The 25,415-nt window shown below is 45.2% G+C and overlaps 1 protein-coding gene across 1 annotated transcript in view; it reads right to left on the bottom strand.

Annotated features, from left to right (window-relative positions):
* Positions 1 to 1,375: 1,375 nt before the first annotated feature.
* The window catches only part of ELOA (elongin A), a 52,003-nt gene continuing 27,963 nt past the window's right edge, over positions 1,376 to 25,415 (bottom strand). The window contains exons 6-11 of the mRNA XM_040336978.1: positions 25,178 to 25,339; positions 23,852 to 23,949; positions 18,467 to 18,647; positions 9,562 to 9,673; positions 9,284 to 9,474; positions 1,376 to 2,450 (exon numbers count right to left, since the gene is read on the bottom strand). Of these exons, the coding sequence (XP_040192912.1) occupies positions 2,389 to 2,450; positions 9,284 to 9,474; positions 9,562 to 9,673; positions 18,467 to 18,647; positions 23,852 to 23,949; positions 25,178 to 25,339 (806 nt within the window). The 3' untranslated portion in view covers positions 1,376 to 2,388. The remainder of the gene's footprint in view (positions 2,451 to 9,283; positions 9,475 to 9,561; positions 9,674 to 18,466; positions 18,648 to 23,851; positions 23,950 to 25,177; positions 25,340 to 25,415) is intronic.

Here is a 25,415-nt window from a genome sequence, read left to right as displayed (position 1 = left end):
CCAATGTTCCATTTTAAGGACAGATTCCCCTTTATGATAAAACTCAGCAACCACCCCACCAATGGCCTCTGCATCAACATTTCATGCATTCACCCATAACAGATACCCCTGGCATTGCTTGGTTTGCTCAGCTCAGCCCACTCTCTATAAAAAAGTAATTTTTAGCGTGGAAAATGCATTGCACTAGAGACGAGGAAAGGCCATATAAAGAAATATTCGTTTGGTCATCACTTCAGCGTGGAAACTGGGTGGACCAATTACTTTCTATGGCACCTGTCTTTGTGCAGCCCTGCACGTGGGTCTCTCATTGAAAATGTGCATTTATGGAGAGAAGGCAGCAAGGGGGAAGCTGTGTTATCGACATATCCAAGCTACAAAGTTGCAGTGTATTTACTGATGCCAAGGCCAAAGGAGTAGTAGTTTCTGGGATTCAAAACGGTAGTTAACCTGCCCTTGAAATCTTTTTGTTTGAAAATACGATTGCACTTAAACTGATGCAAAGTGCACAATACCTTTTAATAATTTTCAGTAAAAATAAATTGAGACATAAACTATGAAAAGAAAAAAAAAAAAGTTCAGTAAAATTGTGAGATAAAAATTTGAAATCTAGTTAAGCTACAAACCTTGGGATAAAAGTAGGTTATAAAAAGATTGTGAACCCCTAGAAATGTTCTGGATTTCTGAAAGTCATAAATGCATACATTTTACCTTGGTATCCTATTAGTGAACAAATAAATAAACATTTCCATATAACTAGTGAACAAAATAAAAAATATATAACGAACTGTTCTCAAGCACAGGTAACCAACATGTTGAGGTTTTTGTTCCTATATGGCAGGGAACCACAAATTTGAAAAACTGTCTGAAACAATTGACACAGCAGCTTTCAGTCCCATCACTTTGTGTGGTTGTCAACCTTTACTCAGTGAAGTGACTAGCCTCAGGTTGTACCTGATTATCTGCAGCCATTTCTTCTGTAGATTGTGCTTCAAAACACACAGATCAAATGATTCTTTCTTGGCTCCAGCAGCAGGGGGCAGGGATCTGATGTCACACACACACACACTGCATTGCTAGAGCACAGAGTTCCCCAATATCTGTGAGCTGATTGGAGGAAATGTATGCACCCCACTTTACACAGGCTTACAGGCTCAAAGAAAGTGGAGTGCCCACCCCTATATTCTTATTGGCCCATCACTATGATTGGTTGTTCTCCAGCATTACCAGGAATCCCAAAGCTTTGCCCAGACAATCAGATCAGCCTACCATTTGGCCACAGCAAAGACACTGAAAGCTGCTCCAGGCATCTCTTGGTGCCTGTACTTTATATTTGTTAACAGCTTCTTTTTTTTCCAAAGAGGCAGTCACTTATCCATTTAATCCCTTCAATCCCTTTAATGATATTAAATGTAAACTGTTTTTTTTTTTATCACATGAGGTTCCGGAATAAAAATCACAACATATTTTAAGATCCATTCAGTCAAAAATATAGGAACTTTCTAAGGGTTCACAAACTTTTCATACAACTGTATGTATTGGATGCATGTCATAAAATCCTATGTCACTGAAAATGTCCCTGTAAAATAACTCTTATCAATACATGACACTGCAACACTGAAACATTCGTTTCAGGACAAGACCGCTCGGTACATGGGTATCCAAATAATGTCATTTGAAAAAGGGAGCTACATTTGTGTTCAAAATTAATGGAACCTAAGATAGAGGTCAAGTCATCTACAGGGATGAAGACATTTCATACAGATTTAACAGTTCAAACTTTTAAAACCTTTTTCCAATTAGTGCAAAAACTGACTTTAAATGAGTTATCTTATTGGGATTATAGACTCAGTTGAAGTGACATTGCAAATAAGCATTTGACACGAATGTCTAACATGTGGATATCTGTCAAATACAGTTTGCAATCACAGATGGGCTTATATCGAAGGCCGCTGGGAAATGGTATGCAGTAATCCAGAGCAACAAGATATTCCCAGCTTTGAATGGACACACTAATGAATTTCACATTATAATGCACATAAACCGCTCTTTGTACTCTCTTCGTAAAGCCCAAGAGTGAAAAAATCCGGATAAAAACAGGAGCAGTTGCTGTGCTCTGCACATCAAAGGAGGGGACAAGTCGTTGTCTAAACAAGAGTCAATAAAATGGAATAACTGGATACTCCGCAGAACTATACATATGACGAATGAAACATGTAGTAAAACACATGAGTGTCACCAAGACGTAAAATATTCGGCAACCGGGGAAAGGAAAAGGTAGGGTGGAGGGAAGCACTGTTCCAGGAGCGCCATCTTATAAAAGCAAAACAGCTCCCTAATCCTGCGTTATCCCTCCCCCATCACAACAAAGTTCATTTTTTTCCCTGTACTTTATCGCCGTGAAAACCTATTCTTGAAAGCTTTTATTGTTTTGGCCATCATTGGAGCAACTTCTGAAAAATAAAAGAAAATGAGTTGGTACAACACACACACACCCTTAAGAGTTAAACAATTCAACAAAAAAAGCAGCTGAAAAGAAATCAAAGCAAATCTATAAATGTAAATGAGCATGATATACTGTACATTTAATTAAGCAGTACTTTGTTTTTCAGGAATCTGAATAAATGACACCTTTAATATAAAAAAAGAGATTTTTAATACAGCTTACCTGTAAAATCTTTTTCTTGGAGTACATCACGGGACACAGAGCGGCATTCATTACTATATGGGTTATATGGAGTACCTTCAGGTGATGGACACTGGCAATCTCAAACAGGAAATGCCCCTCCCTATATAACCCCCTCCCATAGGAGGAGTACCTCAGTTTTGTAGCAAGCAGTATGCCTCCCAAAATGGTCCTCAAAAGAGGGGTGGGAGCTCTGTGTCCCGTGATGTACTCCAAGAAAAAGATTTTACAGGTAACCTGTATTAAAAATCTCTTTTTCTTTATCGTTACATCACGGGACACAGAGCGGCATTCAATACTATATGGGATGTCCCAAAGCAATGCTTACAATGAGGGGAGGGAGAACATCTTCAAGACAAAAGGATTTAATTTAGAGATATACTCAAATCATAATAAATCCAACTTAGTTGAGAAAAATAATCTTAAATTTTAAATTTAACTCAAAAAAGGGGAGCCCCCGGAATCCGAGGGTCTCAAACTGCAGCCCGCAGCACTGCCTGCCCAAAGGCTGTATCAGTATTCCTTCTTACGTCCAACTGGTAGAATTTTGTAAACGTGTGGACAGAAGACCAGGTTGCCGCCTTGCAAACTTGAGCTATAGAGATCTGGTGATGTGCTGCCCAGGAGGCGCCCATGGCCCTAGTAGAATGAGCCTTTAATGATACTGGAGGAGGCAACCCTTTCAAGCCGTAGGCCTGAGTGATTAATTGCTTAATCCACCTAGAGATGGTGGACTTTGCAGCTGCCTGCCCCTTCTTGGGCCCATCCGGTAAAATGAACAGCACATCCGTTTTCCGGATCTTCTTTGTAGCTTTAAGATAGGCCTTCATGGCCCTGACAATATCCAAGGTATGCAGCAACCCTTCCTTTCTGGAAGTAGGTTTAGGAAAGAAGGATGGTAATACCAAATCCTGGTTCAGATGAAAACTGGATATAACCTTCGGTAGGAAGGAAGGATGAGGGCAGAGAACGACCTTGTCCTTATGAAAAATAAGATATGGTTCCTTACAGGATAAGGCCGCCAGTTCCGAAACTCTTCTTGCGGAAACTATGGCGACCAAAAATACTAACTTCCTTGTCAGTAAAACCAAAGGAATTTCAGCCAACGGCTCAAACGGTTGTTTCTGTAAACTTGACAGAACAAGATTTAAATCCCACGGGCAAAGCGGATTTAACTGGAGGTTTAATACGTAAGACCCCTTGAAGGTTCACCCTGTTAAAAAAAAAAAGTTTTTTTTTATTAGACCATTAAATTCGGCATCGTAGCGCGAGCTACGGTATGCCGGTCTTACATTTTTTATCCCCGTACTCACCGTGCTATCGATGATTGAAGAATCCGGGGAATGGGCGTTCCTATGGTGAGAGAAGGTGATTGACGGCCGGCCCTGGCACGTCACGCTTCTCCGGAAATAGCCGAAATAGGCTTGGCTATTCACGGCGGCTGCGCATAGCCTGTGCGCAGGCGTCGTGAATAGCCGAGACCTACTCCGGCTGTCTTCGGGGAGCGTGACGTGCCAGAGCCGGCCGTCAATCATCCTCCCTCTCCATAGGCACGCCCATTCCCCGCGGGAGTCGGATTCTTCAATCAACGATACCACAGTGAGTACGGGGATTAAAAATTTAAGACCGGCATACCGTAGCTCGCGCTACGATGCCGAATTTAATGGTCTAATGATGGAAAGGAGGGTGAACTACCGCTTTAACCAGCGAGTGGGTGGCCAGCGGCCGCTGAAACCACACTGACAGAGCAGAAATCTGTCCTTTGATTGTGCTTAATGCCAATCCTTTATCCACTCCTAGCTGGAGAAAACTTAAAACTCTATCGATGGTGAACTTGCGAGGAAGCCATAGCTTGGACTCACACCAGCCTACATAGGCCTTCCAGACCCTGTGATAAATCACCCTAGAGACCGGTTTCCTGGCTCTGATTAGGGTAGAGATTACTTTCTGAGACAGACCTCTACCCCTGAGAATCAGGGATTCAGCTTCCAGGCCGTCAAATTTAGATGCCGTAAGGCAGGGTGGAGGATCGGACCTTGCGATAGCAGGTCTGGCCGTAGAGGAAGAGTCCAAGGGTCTCCCACTACCATCCTTAAGATTAGTGAGTACCATGCCCTTCTGGGCCATGCTGGAGCTACCAGGATGACTGGTATGTGCTCCACCCTGATCCTGCGCAGCAGGCGGGGTAGTAACTGGAGCGGGGGAAACGCATAAAGAAGTTTGAACTGATGCCAAGGGCAAACCAGCGCATCGGTTCCGCAGGCCATCGGATCCCTTGAGCGGGACATGAACCTGTCTAGCTTCTTGTTGAGTCTCGATGCCATGATATCCACGTCCGGCACTCCCCATCTTTGGCAGAGTGCTTGAAAGATTTATGGATGCAGAGACCATTCCCCCGGCAATAGAGTCTGGCGGCTTAAGAAGTCCGCCTGAAAGTTGTCCACTCCTGGAATGAATATTGCCGATATGCAGGGCACATGAGCCTCTGCCCATAGGAGAATCAAGCTCACCTCTCTCTGAGCGGCTTGACTCCTGGTTCCCCCTTGGTGATTTATGTATGCCACGGCCGTGGCGTTGTCTGATTGAATTCTCACCGGGAACCCCTGCAATTTTGACGTCCAAGCCCTGAGGGCTAGTCGAGCAGCTCTGAGCTCCAAGATGTTGATGGGCAACTGCTTCTCTGGCTTTGCCCAAGTACCTTGGCGAGTGCAACCATCCAAAATTGCTCCCCAGCCCGTCAGGCTGGCGTCTGTGGTCACTATCTTCCAAGCCACTGGGCTGAAAGACTTCCCCTTCAGTAGATTCTGAGGGTCTAACCACCAACACAGACTTTGTCGGACTCTTGATGAGAGCGGCAACGGGATATCCAAGGCCTGTGGCCTTCTGCTCCATGCTGACAGGATGGCTGCCTGCAGGATGCGAGTGTGGCTCTGGGCGTATGGTACCGCCTCGAATGTGGCCACCATCTTGCCTAGTAACCTCATACATAGGCGAATAGTCGGTTTTTTCTTGCTTAGAACCAGTAGGATTAATTCCTTGATGGCTTTGACCTTCCTCAGAGGTAGAAACACTCTTTGTTGTTCTGTGTCTAATCTCATGCCGAGATATTCCAACTGCCTTGTGGGCAGGAAAGCTGACTTTTCTCGATTTAGGACCCAGCCGAACTTCTCGAGGTATTGGACCGTGAGGGCCACTGCTCGCTCCAAGCCGGGAGACGAGTGATCTATGACTAGGAGGTCGTCCAGGTATGCTAGGATCGTGACCCCTTGGATCCTTAGCTTGGCTAGGATTGGAGCTAGGACCTTCGTGAACACCCGGGGGGCCGTAGCCAACCCGAAGGGAAGCGCCACGAATTGGAAATGACGCGAAGCCACCATGAAGCGTAGATATCTTTGATGTGGCTGATAAATTGGAACATGAAGGTAGGCATCCTTTATGTCTATGGACGCCATGAAGTCGTCCTTTTGGAGTGTGGCAGCTGCTGACCGCACGGATTCCATCCGAAATGAGCGGACTTTTAGGTATGCATTTACCATCTTTAGGTCCAAAATTGGCCTGACATCTCCATTGGACTTTGGGATGATGAATAGGTTGGAGTAGAAACCCAGTCCCTGTTCCAGGACTGGTACCTCTACTATTACTTCCTGGGAAAGTAGATGATTTAATGCCGACATTAATGCGGCTCCCTTCTCCGGATCGTTTGGAATCCCCGACTCCTGGAAATGAGGAGGAGGAAACTTTAGGAAATCTAATTTGTAGCCCGTGGCCACGGAAGACCGTACCCACTCGTCGGGAATGCTGGCTTCCCAAACCTCTGAAAAGAGTCGCAGCCTTCCCCCCACCTTCGTGGGTGGGGGCGCCCCTTCATAAGGTCGGCTTGGGGGCTGGTTTTGCTGGTTTGCGAAACCACTGCTTTCTGCCTCTAGCAGCCTGTCCTTGCGACTTGCTGTTGAAGCCGAAGTTTGCTTTCGCAGGAGGCCGTCGATACTGTTTGGCATTAGAGGGCCCCTGCCCAGGGGAGTACTGTCGTTTAAACGCAGGCCCCTGAAACTTCTTTTTAGTTGGCAAGAGAGTACCTTTGCCGTTAGAAATGGTCTGAATGTATTTATCTAGGTCTTCTCCGAAGAGTCGACCTCCATGGAAGGGGAACCCTACCAGGAGCTTCTTGCATGGGGGCTCGGCCTCCCAGCTTTTTAACCATAAGAGCCTTCTCATATGGATAAGGGATAACGATAAACGTGACGCTTGCTGGATAGAATCCTTAATTGCGTCTACCGTAAAACATATGGCCCTAGGGACATCCGAAAATTCTTCTGCCTGCTGGGCAGGAATAAGTTTAAGCATCTGCTTAATTTGATCCGATAATGCTTGAGCAACCCCAATCGCAGCCACAGCTGGCTGTACTACTGCCCCTGCAGTAGTGAAGGAGTTCTTAAGTAGTGCTTCCAAGCGTTTATCAACTGGATCCTTGAACACCTGTATGTTTTCTACAGGGCATGTTAACGATTTGTTAACACATGAGATGGCTGCGTCCACTGCAGGAGTAGCCCATTTCTTGGAAAATTTATCCTCCATAGGATATAGGGCAGAGAATCTTTTAGGTGGTAAGAAGATCTTATCTGGCTTGTTCCAATCTTGGAACAAAACTCCCTCTAGTAGAGGGTGGATCGGAAACTGCATTGCTTTGAGGCGCCCTCAGTGAGCCCAAAGCTGAAACCGTCGATACCTGGAGATCTGGTACTGGCAAGTTGAATGCACTATGAACCAAGTCCGTTAAGGCTTGAATCCACCAGCTCTCCCCTTGGGAGACTGCTCCAGATTCCTCTGTATCCGGATCTTCGATCCCTGAACCCACTTGGTCCTTGTCCAAGAGGTCGTCCAATTCCCCTGAGGAAAGGACCTCCTCTTCTGAGGGTCCGCGCTCGGGCGACGGAGATCTAATCCGTTTACTGCCCCGCATAGCTGTGGCTATCATTTTTCCCATTCTTTTCTCCATCTCTTTTAAAGAGGTGAGTAATACCTCGTCCGTGACTATCTTAGGGTTGGACTGACCCGCGCCAGCTCCAGCCCCAGATCCCGATGGCCCCAAGGCTCCTTCTGGGGAAAGCAGCGGCATAACTTTGTCCGAGACCTCAGACTCTCTGGGGGAATCCCCACCTCTTGTACCCTCTGACCCGGATGCCATGGTACAATACCGAGGTACACCTGCTAGCTTATTGGTACTTGGAACTATAAATAGTTAATTGCCCAAACACCTGTTTGGGGGATAAAAAATGCCTCCTCTCCCCTAGATGACTTTTTTTTTTTTTCGTTTTTTCGGACTTTTAGGTATGCAGGAAAGAAAAAGCATTCTGTCCCCCCGAGTAGTATTGCAAAGAAAAACTATGAGATGGAAAAGAAACAGCCTATTTCTAGGCTTGAAAACAGTCTTCTGAAGACTGCAATATCCTTTCTGGCCACTGTGTGTCCTCGGCGCCCCGTGCTGCCGCTCTGGTCTTTTCCTCCTCAGTTCCAATGTTAGAATGAGCTGTTGGAACGAAAAAGGAAGGGCCGCCCCTTCCTTAAGCCTCTGACCCGCCCTTCCCCCCTCAGCTAAACGGCGCGAATTGCGCCTATAACACGGGGACGCGCGCGCGCGCCCGCCGACAGGGGGGGGGGGTTGGGGGGAAGGGAGCCTCTCTGCTCCATCCTGGAACCACGAGGAGGTCAGCGTTTTGCCTGCTTTGCAGGCTCTGAGGAGGAAGACTGATGGAGCATCGCCTGGAGGCTTGCAGGTAAGCACAGCTCTCTGACACACACATACACATTATATCACACAGGCCCCACTCAATGCTTTTCCAACACTACAAGGGAGGTCACTTCTTATGGGGAATAATACACATAGAGCCATCCTATCATTAAGATATGTGACTAGTTTGCCAGATGCAGCGCATAACTTTAGGCATGTCCCCTGTGACCCCCCAGAAAAAACCTGCTAAGAACCAAGTTCCGCAAGTTTTCCCCTCACTTACCTGCTCCATGCCGCAGGACTTTGCCAAGCAAGAGGCCCAATCTTCCCCCATCTCCGTGGGGATGTCTAGACCTTCAGGCCCTGGGTTCCTATGAAGGATCCACTGTCCTGGGCCCATATAGCACCCTGGCAACAGAAACATTAGGCCCCCAAAGGTTTCTAAGTTCTGGGCCCAGGGTCCAGCTCTCTAAAAAGAAAAGCATTATGGGCTATACCCCAAGGGTTTGGGGTCCGGTTACTGACCACTTTAGCGCTGAGGCCTTTGGACAGAACCGGTTAGCTCACCTAATCCCAAGGATGCGGAGGCAAGCTAAACCATGACCAACACCTAAGACACTGGCGTAAAAACGGAGGTACTCCTCCTATGGGAGGGGGGTTATATAGGGAGGGGCATTTCCTGTTTGAGATTGCCAGTGTCCATCACCTGAAGGTACTCCATATAACCCATATAGTAATGAATGCCGCTCTGTGTCCCGTGATGCAACGATAAAGAAAGATGCATTTTTTCTTAGAAACAGGAGAAGAAAAAAAAAACGATGTAGCATTTGCTTTTTCTAAGTGCTTTTACTACTGATCTTATAGGAACTTACTCTTGACTTGTGGTTTACGTGAATCATGATGTCCAGACTGAACACTGCTCGGTGGGGATGACACGGTACAGCTGGTGCTAGGTTCTTCATATGAGCGCGACTCCTCATAGGCCACATGGTTGTTGTTACTACTACTACTACTACTAACGATGCTGCTGCTGCTGCTGCTAAATGGAGTAAAGGGCTTAATCCTAAAGTGAGAGAAACATATCATGGTCAGGAATTTTACTTTATGCTGTCTGAATACATCTGATTACCTAATAGTTTTACCCCTGTACCTGATCTTCTCATTGACAACTGCTGCTCCAGTTCCAAACTTTTCTTGTCTTCTGCGCACATCTCGTGGGGGTTTCACATCTGTATTTAGAAAGGCCATTTTTGCTTGTCGTACTATATTAAGAAACAATAAAAAGGGGCATTATGACTACCAGCAAAACCACTGAGGCCCAGGGAATTACATGCAGTTGACATATAATATATATATATATATATATATATATATATATATATATATATATATATATATATATATAGTTATAGTGTGTGTGTATATATGTGTATATATGTGTGTGTATATATATATATATATATATATATATATATATATATATATATATATATATATATATATATATATATATATATATATCTGTGAGAAACTGGCTTGCAGAATTGTGGACACCTAGGTATGTTTGTCTGGCCATCTGAATAGAACAGCGCAGTGGTGACAATAACATAGATTCGTGCAATGCATGAATCTATTTTATTAGACTCAGTGGCGGTGAGAGCCAGAGGGGGCGGCGCTCCAGCGCCCTCTATGGACGAACCGCCACTGTCGTCAATTCTAAATTTCTGAAATTTTGTTTCCATGTAAAAATCATTTTCTTGGACTACATCACAGAACACAGAGGACTTCATATTCATGACAACTTTGGTTATGCTGCCACCTTCAAGTGAATGGAGACTGGTTGATAAAGGCAGGTATTTCAACCCAGACATAACCCCTTCCAGCTCAACTAAGCCTCATAAGCCTCAGTTTTGTAGCAAGCAATGAGGGAAGTGATCTGTGTCCTGTGATGTACACCAAGAAAAGGATTTTATAGGTAAACCAAAAATCCTATGGGCCAGATCCACAAAGAACTTACGGTGCACCGTCGTATCTTTGTTTTTTATCCACAAAACAAGATACGCCTGAATGTGGGCTAGATCCGACTGACGTACGTCTTAGTACGCCGTCGGATCTTAGGTGCATATTTATGCTGGCCGCTTCCGTTGATTTCCGCGTAGGAGTATGCAAGTTAGCTAGATACGCCGATTCTCAAACGTACGTCCGTCCCGCGCATTTTTTTACGTCGTTTACGTAAGGCTTTTTTCGGCGTAACGTTACCCCTGCCTCTATGAGGCGTACGCAATGTTAGGTATGGACGTCGGGACAGCGTCGAATTTTCCTGTCGTTTGCGTAAAATGTTTGCGAATAGGGCTTTGCGTAAATTACGTTCACGTCGAAAGCATTGACTATTTGCGATGTGATTTCGAGCATGCGCACTTCGTTTTCATGGCTACTTGGGATGTCCCAAAGCACTGAACATCAGTGGTGGGCAACACAGCAACCAGGTCTGATAAACAAGCCGACACATCCACCTGGACATAGTGGATTGACAAGCAGCCTGACCTTGTAAGCACCCTCAAGCAGAACAAACAGGAAGTCATACTGTCAGAACAAAGCTGTAGACTTCAGATAAATTAAAACAGCTTGAAGAACTTCCAAAGAGCGAAAACACCTTCTCCCTATGATTCTTAGGATTGGTGACACAAAGATGGCAACACAAAATATGAATGAGGTGGAACAAAGAAACCACCTTCTGTAGAAAAGCAGACTGATGCCTCAACACCACCTTATCCTGGGGGGGGGGGGGGGGGGGGGGGGGGAACACAGCCAACTCAAAGATCCTGTGAGCCGAGATGAACTCAGCTAAAAAGACAACCTTGTGGCAGAAAGACCTCCTTTCTAAAAGGAGAAGTCTACAAAACAGACAAGACCAAGTTAAGGTCCTACAGAGACATGAAATTAGTTGCCATCAATCTGACATAGAACAGCCAAGGCCAAAATGTGTTCCTTAACGGTACTTAAAGCCAGAAACATCTCTACACCAAACTGAAAAAAATCCAAAATGCGGCCCACGACAAGAAAATTGCATGAACAACCCAACAGGTTGTCTTACACGGATTAAGAAATATATGAATGTTAGACAAATGTTTATTTTGCTGTTGTGGACCCTTTAAACTAGCACCTGTTTGGTTGGATTGACAGCACTGGGAGTGCGGTATCAATCTCCATAGGGGATACATCAGGAATTGCTATTACCCACTGTATTTGAAAAAAAAACAAAAAAAACGGAGTGGGTCCCCACCCCCCAAAATCCACACAAAACCCTTATCTGAGCAGGCAGTTCGGCAGGTCAGGGGGGGGGGGAGCAAGCGAGCGCCCAGTGCTGCCATCAATCTATCCAATGAATGCTGAGACTCTGCAGAGAAGAGGACTCCGGGTAGACGCGCAGAGCAGGTGAACAGGCTCAGGTAAGTAAAACGGGAGGGCGACAGCGGGGTGTTTTTTCACCTTAATGCATAGGATGCATTAAGGTGAAAAAAACACAAACCTTTACCACCCCTTTAATAATATGGAAAATACCTATCCCCTGAGAGTTAAAGCTGCACTAGTTTAAGAATACAAACTTCAATATTCAAGCTGGAAGAAAATGCCCATTTGTGGCTAGTTTTCTTAAAAGTGACAGGACTGGCATTTCAGTGAAGCACAGCTGAAATGATAAAAAAAAGATGAGATATGTCTTGTCAAAAAAAGAGATTTTTAATACAGCTTACCTGTAAAATCTTTTTCTTGGAGTACATCACGGGACACAGAGCGGCATATTCATTACTATGTGGGTTATATGGAGTACCTTCAGGTGATGGACACTGGCAATCTCAAACAGGAAATGCCCCTCCCTATATAACCCCCTCCCATAGGAGGAGTACCTCAGTTTTGTAGCAAGCAGTATGCCTCCCAAAATGGTCCCCATAAGAGGGGTGGGAGCTCTGTGTCCCGTGATGTACTCCAAGAAAAAGATTTTACAGGTAAGCTGTATTAAAAATCTTTTTCTTTATCGTACATCACGGGACACAGAGCGGCATATTCATTACTATGTGGGATGTCCCAAAGCAATGCTTACAATGAGGGGAGGGAGAACATCTTCCAAAGACAAAAGGATTTAATTTAGAGATATACTCAAATCATAATAAATCCAACTTTGTTGAGAAAAAATAATTTTAAATTTAACTCAAAGGGGAGCCCCCCGGAATCCGAGGGTCTCAAACTGCAGCCTGCAGCACTGCCTGCCCAAAGGCTGTATCAGTATTCCTTCTTACGTCCAACTGGTAGAATTTTGTAAACGTGTGGACAGAAGACCAGGTTGCCGCCTTGCAAACTTGAGCCATAGAGATCTGGTGGTGTGCTGCCCAGGAGGCGCCCATGGCCCTAGTAGAATGAGCCTTTAATGATAACGGAGGAGGCAACCCCTTCAAGCCGTAGGCCTGAGTGATTAACTGTTTAATCCACCTCGAGATGGTGGATTTTGCAGCTGCCTGCCCCTTCTTGGGCCCATCCGATAAAATGAACAACACATCTGTTTTCCGGATCTTCTCTGTAGCTTTAAGATAGGCCTTCATGGCCCTGACAATATCCAAGGTATGCAGCAACCCTTCCTTTCTGGAAGTAGGTTTAGGAAAGAAGGATGGTAATACCAAATCCTGGTTTAGATGAAAACTGGATATAACCTTCGGTAGGAAGGAAGGATGAGGGCGGAGAACGACCTTGTCCTTATGTAAAATAAGATATGGTTCCTTACAGGATAAGGCTGCCAGTTCCGATACTCTTCTGGCGGAAACTATGGCGACCAAAAATACTAACTTCCTTGTCAGTAAAACCAAAGGAATTTCAGCCAACGGCTCAAAAGGTTGTTTCTGTAAACTTGACAGAACAAGATTTAAATCCCATGGACAAAGCGGGGATTTAACTGGAGGATTAATACGTAAGACCCCTTGAAGGAAGGTCTTAACTAGCGAGTGGGTGGCCAGCGGCCGCTGAAACCACACTGACAAAGCTGAAATCTGTCCTTTGATTGTGCTTAATGCCAGTCCTTTGTCCACTCCTAGCTGGAGAAAACTTAATACTCTATCGATGGTAAACTTGCGAGAAAGCCATCGCTTGGACTCACACCAGCCTACATAGGCCTTCCAGACCCTGTAATAAATCACCCTAGAGACCGGTTTCCTGGCTCTGATTAGGGTAGAGATTACTTTTTGAGACAGACCTCTACCCCTGAGAATCAGGGATTCAGCCTCCAGGCCGTCAAATTTAGATGCCGTAAGGCAGGGTGGAGGATCGGACCTTGCGATAGCAGGTCTGGCCGTAGAGGAAGAGTCCAAGGGTCTCCCACTACCATCTTCAGGATTAGTGAATACCATGCCCTTCTGGGCCATGCTGGAGCTACCAGGATGACTGGTATGTGCTCCACCCTGATCCTGCGCAGCAGGCGGGGTAGTAACTGGAGCGGGGGAAATACATAAAGAAGTTTGAACTGATGCCAAGGGCAAACCAGCGCATCGGTTCCGCAGGCCATCGGATCCCTTGAGCGGGATATGAACCTGTCTAGCTTCTTGTTGAGTCTCGATGCCATGACATTCACGTCCGGCACTCCCCATCTTTGGCAGAGTGCTTGAAAGATTTGTGGATGTAGAGACCATTCCCCCGGCAACAGAGTCTGGCGACTTAAGAAGTCCGCCTGAAGGTTGTCCACTCCTGGAATAAATATTGCCGATATGCAGGGCACATGAGCCTCTGCCCACAGGAGAATCAAGCTCACCTCTCTCTGAGTGGCTTGACTCTTGGTTCCCCCTTGGTGATTTATGTATGCCACGGCCGTGGCATTGTCTGATTGAATTCTCACCGGGAACCCCTGCAATTTGGACGTCCAAGCCCTGAGGGCTAGTCGAGCAGCTCTGAGCTCCAAGATGTTGATGGGCAACTGCCTCTCTGGCTTTGCCCAAGTACCCTGGCGAGTGCAACCATCCAAAATTGCTCCCCAGCCCGTCAGGCTGGCGTCCGTGGTTACTATCTTCCAAGCCACTGGGCTGAAAGACTTCCCCTTCACTAGATTCTGAGGGTCTAACCACCAACATAGACTTTGTCGGACTCTTGATGAGAGCGGCAAAGGGATATCTAAGGCCTGTGGCCTCCTGCTCCATGCTGACAGGATGGCTGCCTGCAGGATGCGAGTGTGGCTCTGGGCGTACGGTACCGCCTCGAATGTGGCCACCATCTTGCCTAGTAACCGCATACATAGGCGAATAGTCGGTTCTTTCTTGCTTAGAACCAGTAGGATTAAAACCTTGATGGCTTTGACCTTTATCAGAGGTAGAAACACCCTTTGTTGTTCTGTGTCTAACCTCATGCCGAGATATTCCAACTGCCTTGTGGGCTGGAATGCTGACTTTTCTCGATTTAGGACCCAGCCGAACCTCTCGAGGTACTGGACCGTGAGGGCCACTGCTCGTTCCAAGCCAGGAGACGAGTGATCTATGACTAGGAGGTCGTCCAGGTACGCTAGGATCGTGACCCCTTGGATCCTTAGCCTGGCTAGGATTGGAGCTAGGACCTTCGTGAACACCCGGGGGGCCGTAGCCAACCCAAAGGGAAGCGCCACGAATTGGAAATGACGCAAAGCCACCATAAAGCGTAGAAATCTTTGATGTGGCTGATAAATTGGAACATGAAGGTAGGCATCCTTTATGTCTATGGATGCCATGAAGTCGTCCTTCTGGAGTGTGGCAGCTGCTGACCGCACGGATTCCATCCGAAATGAGCGGACCTTTAGGTATGTATTTACCATCTTTAGGTCCAAAATTGGCCTGACATCTCCGTTGGACTTTGGGATGATGAATAGGTGGGAGTAGAAACCCAGCCCTTGTTCTAGGACTGGTACCTCTACTATTACTTCCTAGGAGAGTAGATGATTCAATGCCGTCATTAATGCGGCTCCCTTCTCCGGATCGTTTGGAACCCTTGACTCCTGGAAATGAGGAGGAGGAAACTTTAGGAAGTCTAATTTGTAGCCCGTAGCCACGGAAGACCGTACCCATTTGTCGGGAATGCTGGCTTCCCAAACCTCTGAAAAGAGACGCAGCCTTCCCCCCACCCTCGTGGGTGGGGGCGCCCCTTCATAAGGTCGGCTTGGGGGCTGGTTTTGCTGGTTTGCGAAACCACTGCTTCTTGCCTCTAGCGGCCTGTCCCTGCGATTTGTTTTTGAAGTTAAAGTTTGATCTTGCAGGAGGCCGTCGATACTGTTTGGCATTAGAGGGTCCCTGCCCAGGGGAGTGCTGTCGTTTAAACGCAGGCCCCTGAAACTTCTTCTTGGTTGGCAAAAGAGTACTTTTGCCGCTTGAAATTGGTCTGAATGTATTTATCCAGGTCTTCTCCGAAGAGTCGTCCTCCATGGAAGGGGAACCCTACCAGGAGCTTCTTGCATGGGGGCTCGGCCTCCCAGCTCTTAAACCATAAGAGTCTTCTCATATGGATAAGGGATAACGATAAACGTGACGCTTGCTGGATAGAATCCTTAATCGCATCTACCGTAAAGCGTATGGCCCTAGGGACATCAGAAAATTCTTCTGCCTGCTGGGCAGGAATAAGTTTAAGCATCTGCTTAGTTTGATCCGATAATGCTTGTGCAACCCCAATCGCAGCCACAGCTGGCTGCACTACTGCCCCTGCAGTAGTGAAGGAGCTTTTAAGTAGTGCTTCCAAGCTTTTATCAACCGGATCCTTGAACACCTGTATGTTTTCTACAGGGCATGTTAAAGATTTGTTAACACATGAGATGGCTGCGTCCACCGCTGGGGTTGCCCATCTCTTGGAAAATTTATCTTCCATAGGATATAAGGCAGAGAATCTTTTAGGTGGTAAAAAGATTCTATCTGGCTTGGTCCAATCTTGGAACATAACTTCCTCTAGCAGAGGATGGATCGGAAAAACTGCGTTGTTTTGAGGCGCCTTTAGTGAGCCCAAAGCTGAAACAGTCGATACTTGGAGATCTGGTACTGGCAAGTTGAATGCACTATGGACCAAGTCCGTTAAGGCTTGAACCCACCAGCTCTCCCCTTGGGAGGCTGCCCCAGACTCCCCTGTATCCGGATCCTCGATCCCCGAACCTGCTTGGTCCTTGTCCAAGAGGTCGTCCAATTCCCCTGCGGAAAGGACCTCCTCCTCTGAGGGTCCACGCTCGGGCGACGGAGATCTATTCCGTTTTCTGCCCCGCATAGCCTTGGCTATCATCTTTTCCATTCTTTTTTCCATCTCTTTTAAAGAGGTGGACAATACCTCGTTCGTGACCACCCTAGGGTTGGACTGACCCGTGCCAGCTCCAGCCCCAGATCCCGATGGTCCCACCAAGGCTCCCTCTCGGGAAAGCAGCGGCATAACTTTGTCCGAGACCTCAGACTCTCTGGGGGAATCCCCACCTCGTGTACCCTCTGACCCAGATGCCATGGTACAATACCGAGGTACGCCTGCTAACTTATCGGTGTTTGGAACTATAAATAGTTATTGCCCAAAAACCCGTTTGGGGGATAAAAAATGCCTTCTTTCCCTTTAATGGTTTTTTTTTTTTTTTTTTTTTCTTCAAACCCAAGAAAGAAAAAACATTCTGTCCCCCTTGGTAGTATTGCCAAAAAACTGCTGAGATAGAAAAGAACAGCCTAACTCTAGGCTCCAGGACAGTCTTATTGAAGACTGTAATATCTGTTTTGGCCACTGTGTGTCCTCGGCGCCCCGTGCTGCCGCTCTGGTCTCTTCCTCTCTCAGTTCCAGCATACACTGAGCTGGGAACAAATGGAAGGGCCGCCCCTTCCTTTAACATGCTGGCCCGCCCTTCCCCCCTCAGCTAACGGCGCGAAATTGCGCCCATATCACGGGGACGCGCGCGCGCCCGCCGGCGGGGGTGGGGTGGGGGGAAGGAGACCACACGAGGAGGCAGTTTGTCCTGTCTCCAGGCTAGGAGGAAGAACCGTGGCAGCAATCGCCTGGAGGCTTTGCAGGTAAGCACAGCTCTCTTTACACACACACACACACACACACACAGGCCTCTTCTCAATGTTTACAATACTACCAGGGAGGTCACCTTTTATGGGGAATACACATAAAGCCATCCTATCTTTAAGACATGTGACTTAATTTGCCAGATGCAGCGCATAACTTTAGGCATGTCCCCTGTGAACCCCCCAGAAAAACCTGCTAAGAACCAAGTTCTGCAAGTTTCCCCTCACTTACCTGCTCCATGCCGCAGGACTTTGCACAGCAAGAGGCCCAATCTTCCCCCATCTCCGTGGGGCATTGACCTTCAGGCCCTGGGTTCCTATGAAGGATCCACTGTCCTGGGCCCATATAGCACTCTGGCAACAGAAACATTAGGCCCCCAAAGGTTTCTAAGTTCTGGGCCCAGGGTCCAGCTCTCTAAAAAGAAAGCATTATGGGCTATACCCCATGGTTTGGGGTCCGGTTACTGACCACTTTAGCGCTGAGGCCTTTGGACAGAACCGGTTAGCCCACCTAATCCCAAGGATGTGGAGGCAAGCTAAACCATGACCAACACCTAAGACACTGGCGTAAAAACTGAGGTACTCCTCCTATGGGAGGGGGTTATATAGGAAGGGGCATTTCCTGTTTGAGATTGCCAGTGTCCATCACCTGAAGGTACTCCATATAACCCACATAGTAATGAATATGCCGCTCTGTGTCCCGTGATGTACGATAAAGAAAGCATGTTTTGTGTATTCCATATACTTTGTGCTTTGGAGCATTGGCATCTTGTTGTTCCTTGCGCACACATGCATGCAAACACTTCTATGTCACGGGCTTATTCAGTAAAAAGGTGCAATAAGCAAAGTGTTAACTCCTGTAGCCAAAGTGCCAGAATCTAAATGATGTAGTTTAGCATCATAATATACGTATTGTAACTTAGTAAAATAATAAACAAAAGGCAAATAAAAAAGTATTGTGAGACATTTGCACATATTTTTTGGTCGTTATTTGCACTGATATTTTATTTTATAGATTAGAATAAGCTGCATTACCTTTTGGTTTATTTGCATGGGCAGAGCGAATGTTTTCTGTTAAGGTTTGAAGCCTCCTTTCTCGGGCCTCATGCAATCGAAGGTACAATTCCCTCCAGGTCTCATATTCTCCTGGATTCTCTTTTTTGAAGTCTCGCTGACAATGATTTCTCCAGAGTTGATCTGTGTCTTCCACTAATACCTACAAAAAATATAGTCAGCTTACAGAAGTGAAAAAACAGGTAAACTAGAACTAATCAGGATGCGTCCTTGAATCAGTTTAAAAATCAGGTTTTGATTGCGGTCTGTGAATTATATTATGAAGATTTCCACTAACTTCCTCTCCCTTGTGACATTGGTAAAGAAATCAAGAGAATGATGTCACCAAAATAGGAAGATATACACAGCAATACAAAATGTCACAGGTGATTCTAAAAACTTTACCCATTCTTCTATTACTATTATTACATTTAAAAAAAAAAAGCTTATTTAAATCTGATTTTTTTTTAATCAAAATTTCTTTTAATAAAATGTTTTTGAAGTAAAAATCTAATGGCAGTTTTTTTTTTTTTTATTTAAGTTACATTAATAATTTAGTTTATTCAGCATGAAATGGAGCATGAGGCTTTATATTCAGCAATATTTACACTTTTGGTAAACTCATTCAAATGAATCCAAGCTAAGATAAAATACACTGCATTCACACAATTTCACAGTAACCATGAGATAAAACAAAGTTCAGGAATATTCCTTTATCACATCATTTTGGAAATCTATGTACACTTCAAACTGTATGATTGAATTGGTTCCGATGTCACTGTTTTACTAACCTAACAGCTTATTATTCTAAATAGAAAACCTTCATTTTGTTTGCAAACATTAAAGATTCTAACTGCCAGCAAGAATAAGTCCTTACATTTAAAGAGCACCTGTCATTTTAGATCCATCATGGCAGCACCTGTTAGCATCCACTCACCTGCTGCTGCCCCTTCCGCAGCCATTCCATTAAAGTGAATGGGACTGTTGGTGAGTCAACAGCGGGTCAAAGGAGGAGCTGCTGTGGGACAGAGATGACAGTTGCTCTTAAAAAATTATGATTAATATCAGGTCATTTAAGTAGTGATTTAAACAAATCCACCCTGGAAATGCCTGCAGCTCAAAGAGCCCTGTGCAAAACCTTACACCCAAAGCTGGACCACGTCCACCTGGTAGAACTAAGAACATGTAAACTCAATACTAGATGACAGTGTTGCAAGTCTGAGAAATAGTTGCTTGATGCCAAACAAGCCCAATAAGCACTCATACAGATCTAGTAGAGCAAGCCTCGACAGGAAAGGGTGGAACTGGATCTTTGAGACCAAATAACTGGGATATGGTCTCTGAGCAACCTAGAAATAGCAGAACGAGAAGTCAGAGCACCCTTTTCGGGTCCATGTGGGATTACAAAAAGAGAAATAAGTCTTCCTAAAAGGAAGTAGTGGGTGGGAGATAGACTCTCAAAGCCCCATATCACACCCAGACAATTAAGTAAAAAAGGTCCTTTGGCGAACTGATGCTGCACAGCGAGGTGGAAGAAGATACCCTGGTTGAGTTGAAATGCAGAAACAAGTTTGGGCAAAAAGGATGTTCTGGACCTCAACACTACCTTCACCCTGTGGAAAAAACAAAAAGGGTTCCTTGTAGGATAAGGCCTCTAGTTCAGGCCTAATAGAAGTGATGACTACAACGAAAACCAACTTCTGGGTGAGAATAGAGCGATGGATGTCCCAAAATTGTTAAGACAGCAGTTTGTGAAGAACAGAGGAGAACCAGGCTTTAGGAGAGGGCAAGCGGCAACCTCTCGTACCATGGTGAAGACTCTTAAAAAGGCTTACTCACTGAGTCAAACCCAAATACCTGAGGGCTTAAAGGCACATTCCACAAGGGCAATGGCAACCTCCTGGGTGGTGTACTGCGGGGTGTCCACGCAAACTATTTGTCGAGCAGCGACTTGGTCATCTAGAAACACCATTATATCTCATTACAAGGTGGACTCTGCCCGACTGTCCACGGCAGAGTTTGGACGAGCAATTATTCAGTCTAACACCTCTATTCCATGTAAATAAACTTGACTTTATGCTCAGACCCACCCAGTTTGCAAGTTATTCCCCAAAGGTGTATGCTGCCATGATGCGACAGGAAAACTGAAAATTGTATACTTACCTTTCCGTAATTTTCCTTTCCTGTTGCATCTTCATGGCAGCATACACCTTTGGGTTGTGGCTTCGCCTCCTGATAGGACCGCATAGCTATTAAACCCAGAGAGGGCCCCCGCCTAGGTATTCTCAGTGTGTGTGTGTGTTATATATATATATCACACACACACACACACTGAGAATACCTGGGCGGGGGCCCTCTCTGGGTTTAATAGCTATGCGGTCCTATCAGGAGGCAAAGCCACAACCCAAAGGTGTATGCTGCCATGAAGATGCAACAGGAAAGGAAAATTACGGAAAGGCGAGTATACAATTTTCTGTTTTATACAGTACTGTAATCTGTCCAAAGACTTGGTAGTTATAGGGGGCCCACAGAAATGCAAAGCTGATGCACTGGAAAAATGGCAACATGGGAGCAAGTACTTGATGTACACAGAAGCCAGAAAGTCTCTCTGGTATAGGCAAGTGATGACAGACCCAGTGGATTCTACGCAAAATATTCTCACCATCAAAAAACAAACAACACTACACCTTCAGAGCACATGTAGGTTTGGGAATGGTGAACAGGCTGGTGGAGTAAACTCATTTAAACCAGTCTATCACAGAACCGGGGCAATGACCCAAAAGGCTCCATAGAAATCTGCTAATCCGTTCAGTGACACAGGAATTTGGAAGTAAGGATAGGACATGGAACAAAACTCCACTTTGTAGTCCTGAGATACCATCTCCCGCATCTGCACATCTAAAATGCAAGCTGTCCAAGTATCCACAAAGGTTAACAGACTTCTCCGGAATTGGGGGAACGCCTACAGTCCAATCTTCTGTAAGATTCTCTTGAAGGATGCCAGCCTGTTTGTACAGGGTGAAAGGATACTACAACCTGACTGAGTGCGCATCTTCATGTAGAGGAAGACATGTCTACCTGTCTGAGGATTTGCTAGATTTTGAGCCCCACACCATGTGGGTGGACTGGGAGCAAAGTTTGGGTAGTCTTGATGAGGAAGGTCTGAGAGTGGATTAACTACTAGAACTTTTCTTTACCAAATAAGGAAGTAGAATACGACTTTGCAGTCTATTCCTTGAGGATGGTGGCTTTCAGCACCAGTAGCATCCTTAACAGTGATATCAAGAGTAGATTCAAACAGACTTTGTTTCTCAAAGGCCATGCGGACCGGACAATTTTTAGATGCAGGTTTCACAATCCAGCACTTTTAACCAACATTTCCTATGAATGTGTACTGACACAAGACCTATGCGAGAGATAAGCCAGAACCATCACAACTGAAGTTTAACGCTGCATCCATTTGCTCCAAGGATTCTTATAGGGAGACCAAACCATAGCAGTGGTAAGATCCCTTTAAAGGGATTTTGATCAGTCAACCATAGTCTGCAAAACTAAAATCACAGCCAAGATTAGGTAAAGACCAGGACTGCAATAGCAGTGTTCACAAAATGGCTTCCAACTGCTTATAGGTTAGGTCCTTAAAGACAGCTGATGTGGTGGCTGCATGATTAAGGCAGAACACTGCTGGATCTACAGTGGGGATAGGTCCAGACGGGAAACAGCACTGGCGAACAGGTGAATTCTCCAGTTTCAAAGTTGTGCATAGAGCTTCGAAAAGTTCTAAGATGGTCTCTATTAATTTCAGAGTATTAGCAGATAAGTGTAACTTATCCAGGACAAGCTAGACTGGCAAAGACTGGGGTGACTGAAAATAAGATTCTCTGTTTAGAAACTTCTAAATCAGAAAGAGAATCTGCAGAGAAAGGCGGGGGAGCGTGCTTGTGGCCTTTCCAGACTCAGCAAATAACTGGGTTATTTGGGCCAAATAAAGTCCTGCATGGCTGTAGTGAAAACCTCACCTGAAAGGGCAGAGGGAATTGTCATACCAGATAGAGCTCAAGAGCATTAGGAAGACAGAATAGCAGGAATAGACAGAACATTGGAGTTCAATGTGGCTCTTTCAAGCGGGAGCAGCAGTGGAGATATGCTTCCTTGACACTGTATGGCAGGAAAGAGTGCCACGAATGATACTGCACCCTGTGGATGATGTCAGGGCTCAGTCCCACACATTAATTAATTCTGTGATGGAAACTGGCAGAAAGTGGAGAATTAAAAGGGGCCTGTCGATCAACGTAAATGAGGTTGCTCCCGATGCTCAAACTGACTGGCCTACTCAGAGAGAGAGACTTTAAAGACAGGGCAAGCACTGTAAAACCAACAGCGCTGCATAAAAAAATAAAAATAAAAAATAAATAAATCAGCAGCCAATGGGTTACCAGAACAGTCTAGAGAATGTTTTATGTGGAACCCAATGCCCGAAGGTCACTCTTAGACTATCTCTGCAACTTCCAGTCCAGCGAGACCCAAGTATCACACTCCAAAAGACCATGCTGGATAGCTGCAATCAAAGAAAGCAGCTCTAGCAGCAATGTAAAAAAAATAAAAAAAATGGAGGAATAAGAATGGTGCTAGAAATGTAGGTTCATCTTTTAGTCTAAGATAGTCTAAGAGATAGTCTAAGAGTCTAAGAATCTTATATGATCTTCAGCAGACCAGAATGTCATATAAGCACCATAGTACTAAACACGTCAAGGCATTTTTGTTGCTCCAAACTGCCTATTTAAGAAAAAACCGGGTGCTCCACTCCCCTCAGAGACTATTTGTGTGCATGTATCGATTTCCCTGGCATTGCAAAAAAAAAGGTGTAAAAAGGTAAAACCCAGCTGATTGTGTTCTGATATGCCTTTTTGATCTCTATAACCTGAAATCCAACCAATCTGGTAAGCGGCGGGTTTTTTATCCATGGACTAGATTAAGCTGTTGTCTCTTAATCATTCACGCATCACTTATTAATTTAACAATTTATATTATTTTTTTGTTCACATCAGTGTATTTAACGGTATATAATTTTGTATGAATTAATTTTTGTGTGGTAGCGCACTGATTTCTGCTTTACACACACATTGCAAAAAAAAAAAAAGCAACACACATCTAAGGAATAAATACAGAATACATCTCATACTGGTTTGCTTTCTTTCAGATTTCTGTTTCCTTTGTGTTCATTGGTTAACTTCAACAAAAGCTTCCACTATACCCATTCTTCTATGTGCTCTGTTATCTGACTGTATTTTTCCCCATGTTTTCCAATTTTCAGGTGAGCGCCTACGAGCTTACATAGTATAATTTAAAATGTACTCAAACACTTACGTGATTACATTCTTCAATCCGATACAACTGCTCTGGGGTACACTTCTCCAAAACTGGCTCAAGCACTGAATACGGTACACCTCCTACTTCATAGATGGCTGGAAAAGAAAGAGTAAATAATGCAAGATGTGAGTAATAAAAATATTTGCAATGTGTAACAGGTTATGTGGAAAATGTATGCATTATTAGTCAATACATGCGCCCATGTCAACTACAGCGGAGGTCCCCAAACCCCAGGCTGCGGATCCTTGCAGCTGGACCACAAAGACTGCACTGTAAGGCCCCTTTCACACTGGGGCGGGAGGTGCGGTGGCGGTAAAGCGCTGCTATTTTTAGCGCATTGCCGGCAGTATAGCCGCAGTTTCCCCTTGCTTTCAATGGGAAGGAGTGGTGGAGGAGCGGTAAACACACTGCTGCAAAGATGCAGCGGTCCTGCTAGCGCACAGCTCCAGTTTCACACTGGAGAAACAGCAGCCGCCGTTTCAGGTCGGTTTGCAGGCGCTATTTTTAGCGCAATAGTGCCTGCAACCTGCCCCAGTGTAAAAGGGGTCTTAGAGGTGCGGCAGTCGAGCAGAGAGATTACATCATCTCTCACCATCCACATTGTCGCTATTCCGCCCTCACTCACTACGCATGTGCCGGTTTACCCACTCATGCACTGGGAAGAGGCAGACAGAAGTTGCGAGTGTTTCAGACAAGTGACAAGCTGCATCTGGTGGCAGGCAACAGTGGCAAGTGTCCCACTGATTATGAATTATGTTGAACTATTACAATATAATAGTAACATGCGCGCTTCAATCATTCTGCCACCATATCAACCATGGTGTCGTGAGGATTGAAAAACCAACACCGGCCATTGCCCCGGCAAAATTGGAGCCCAACTGCTACAATACCCTCCCGCCCCTTGGCAAAATGTTCTTTCACAAAACCGGTCCCCCCAATGCCAAAAAGTTGGAAATACAGTAACCTCTGCTCATCACAGTGATAATAAGATAGAAACACAAATACATACAGTCACTTGGAGTGCTATGGGGTCTTCTCAAGTGAAGGGTAACAGAGAAAAAATGTATCCCAAAACTTGGTGGATGCTGCCTCCCACAGATGGGGTAATCCAATGGAAACTAAAAATGTATCTTTTTATCTTGTTTTTAGCGATAATCAGATGTTCACATAGAAATGGCAGATCACCCTCATGCTTTCAGAAAAAAAAAAAAACCACAACATTAATTTCCCAGATTTAAATAATCTATGTTCTCAGAAAAGCCACTCTGTATGTTGACTCTATAACGCTCCAATACATCATAAATAACCTCACACAGTACTCACAGTCTATGTTATTAGACAGAACACGGATACACTGTTCATAAAGGGACATCATCTTCGGCAAATAGGCAGTTTTAGATCCAGAATACACCTGCATTTTGGAGTTTAATCTACGGCCAGTAAATCCAGTACTATCGTCTTCTTCACCAATGGACAAAAGTGGAGCTAAAAAGAAATACAGAAATTACTTTTTGGTTCATAATACATTTATACCCATCACGAATGAAAACTTATTTCATTT

Source organism: Rana temporaria, chromosome 2, assembly GCF_905171775.1.
Source record: "Rana temporaria chromosome 2, aRanTem1.1, whole genome shotgun sequence".
NCBI lineage: Eukaryota > Metazoa > Chordata > Amphibia > Anura > Ranidae > Rana > Rana temporaria.
The sequence above is the reverse complement of the archived record's forward strand: the minus strand, read 5'-3'. Positions and strand labels throughout refer to the sequence as shown.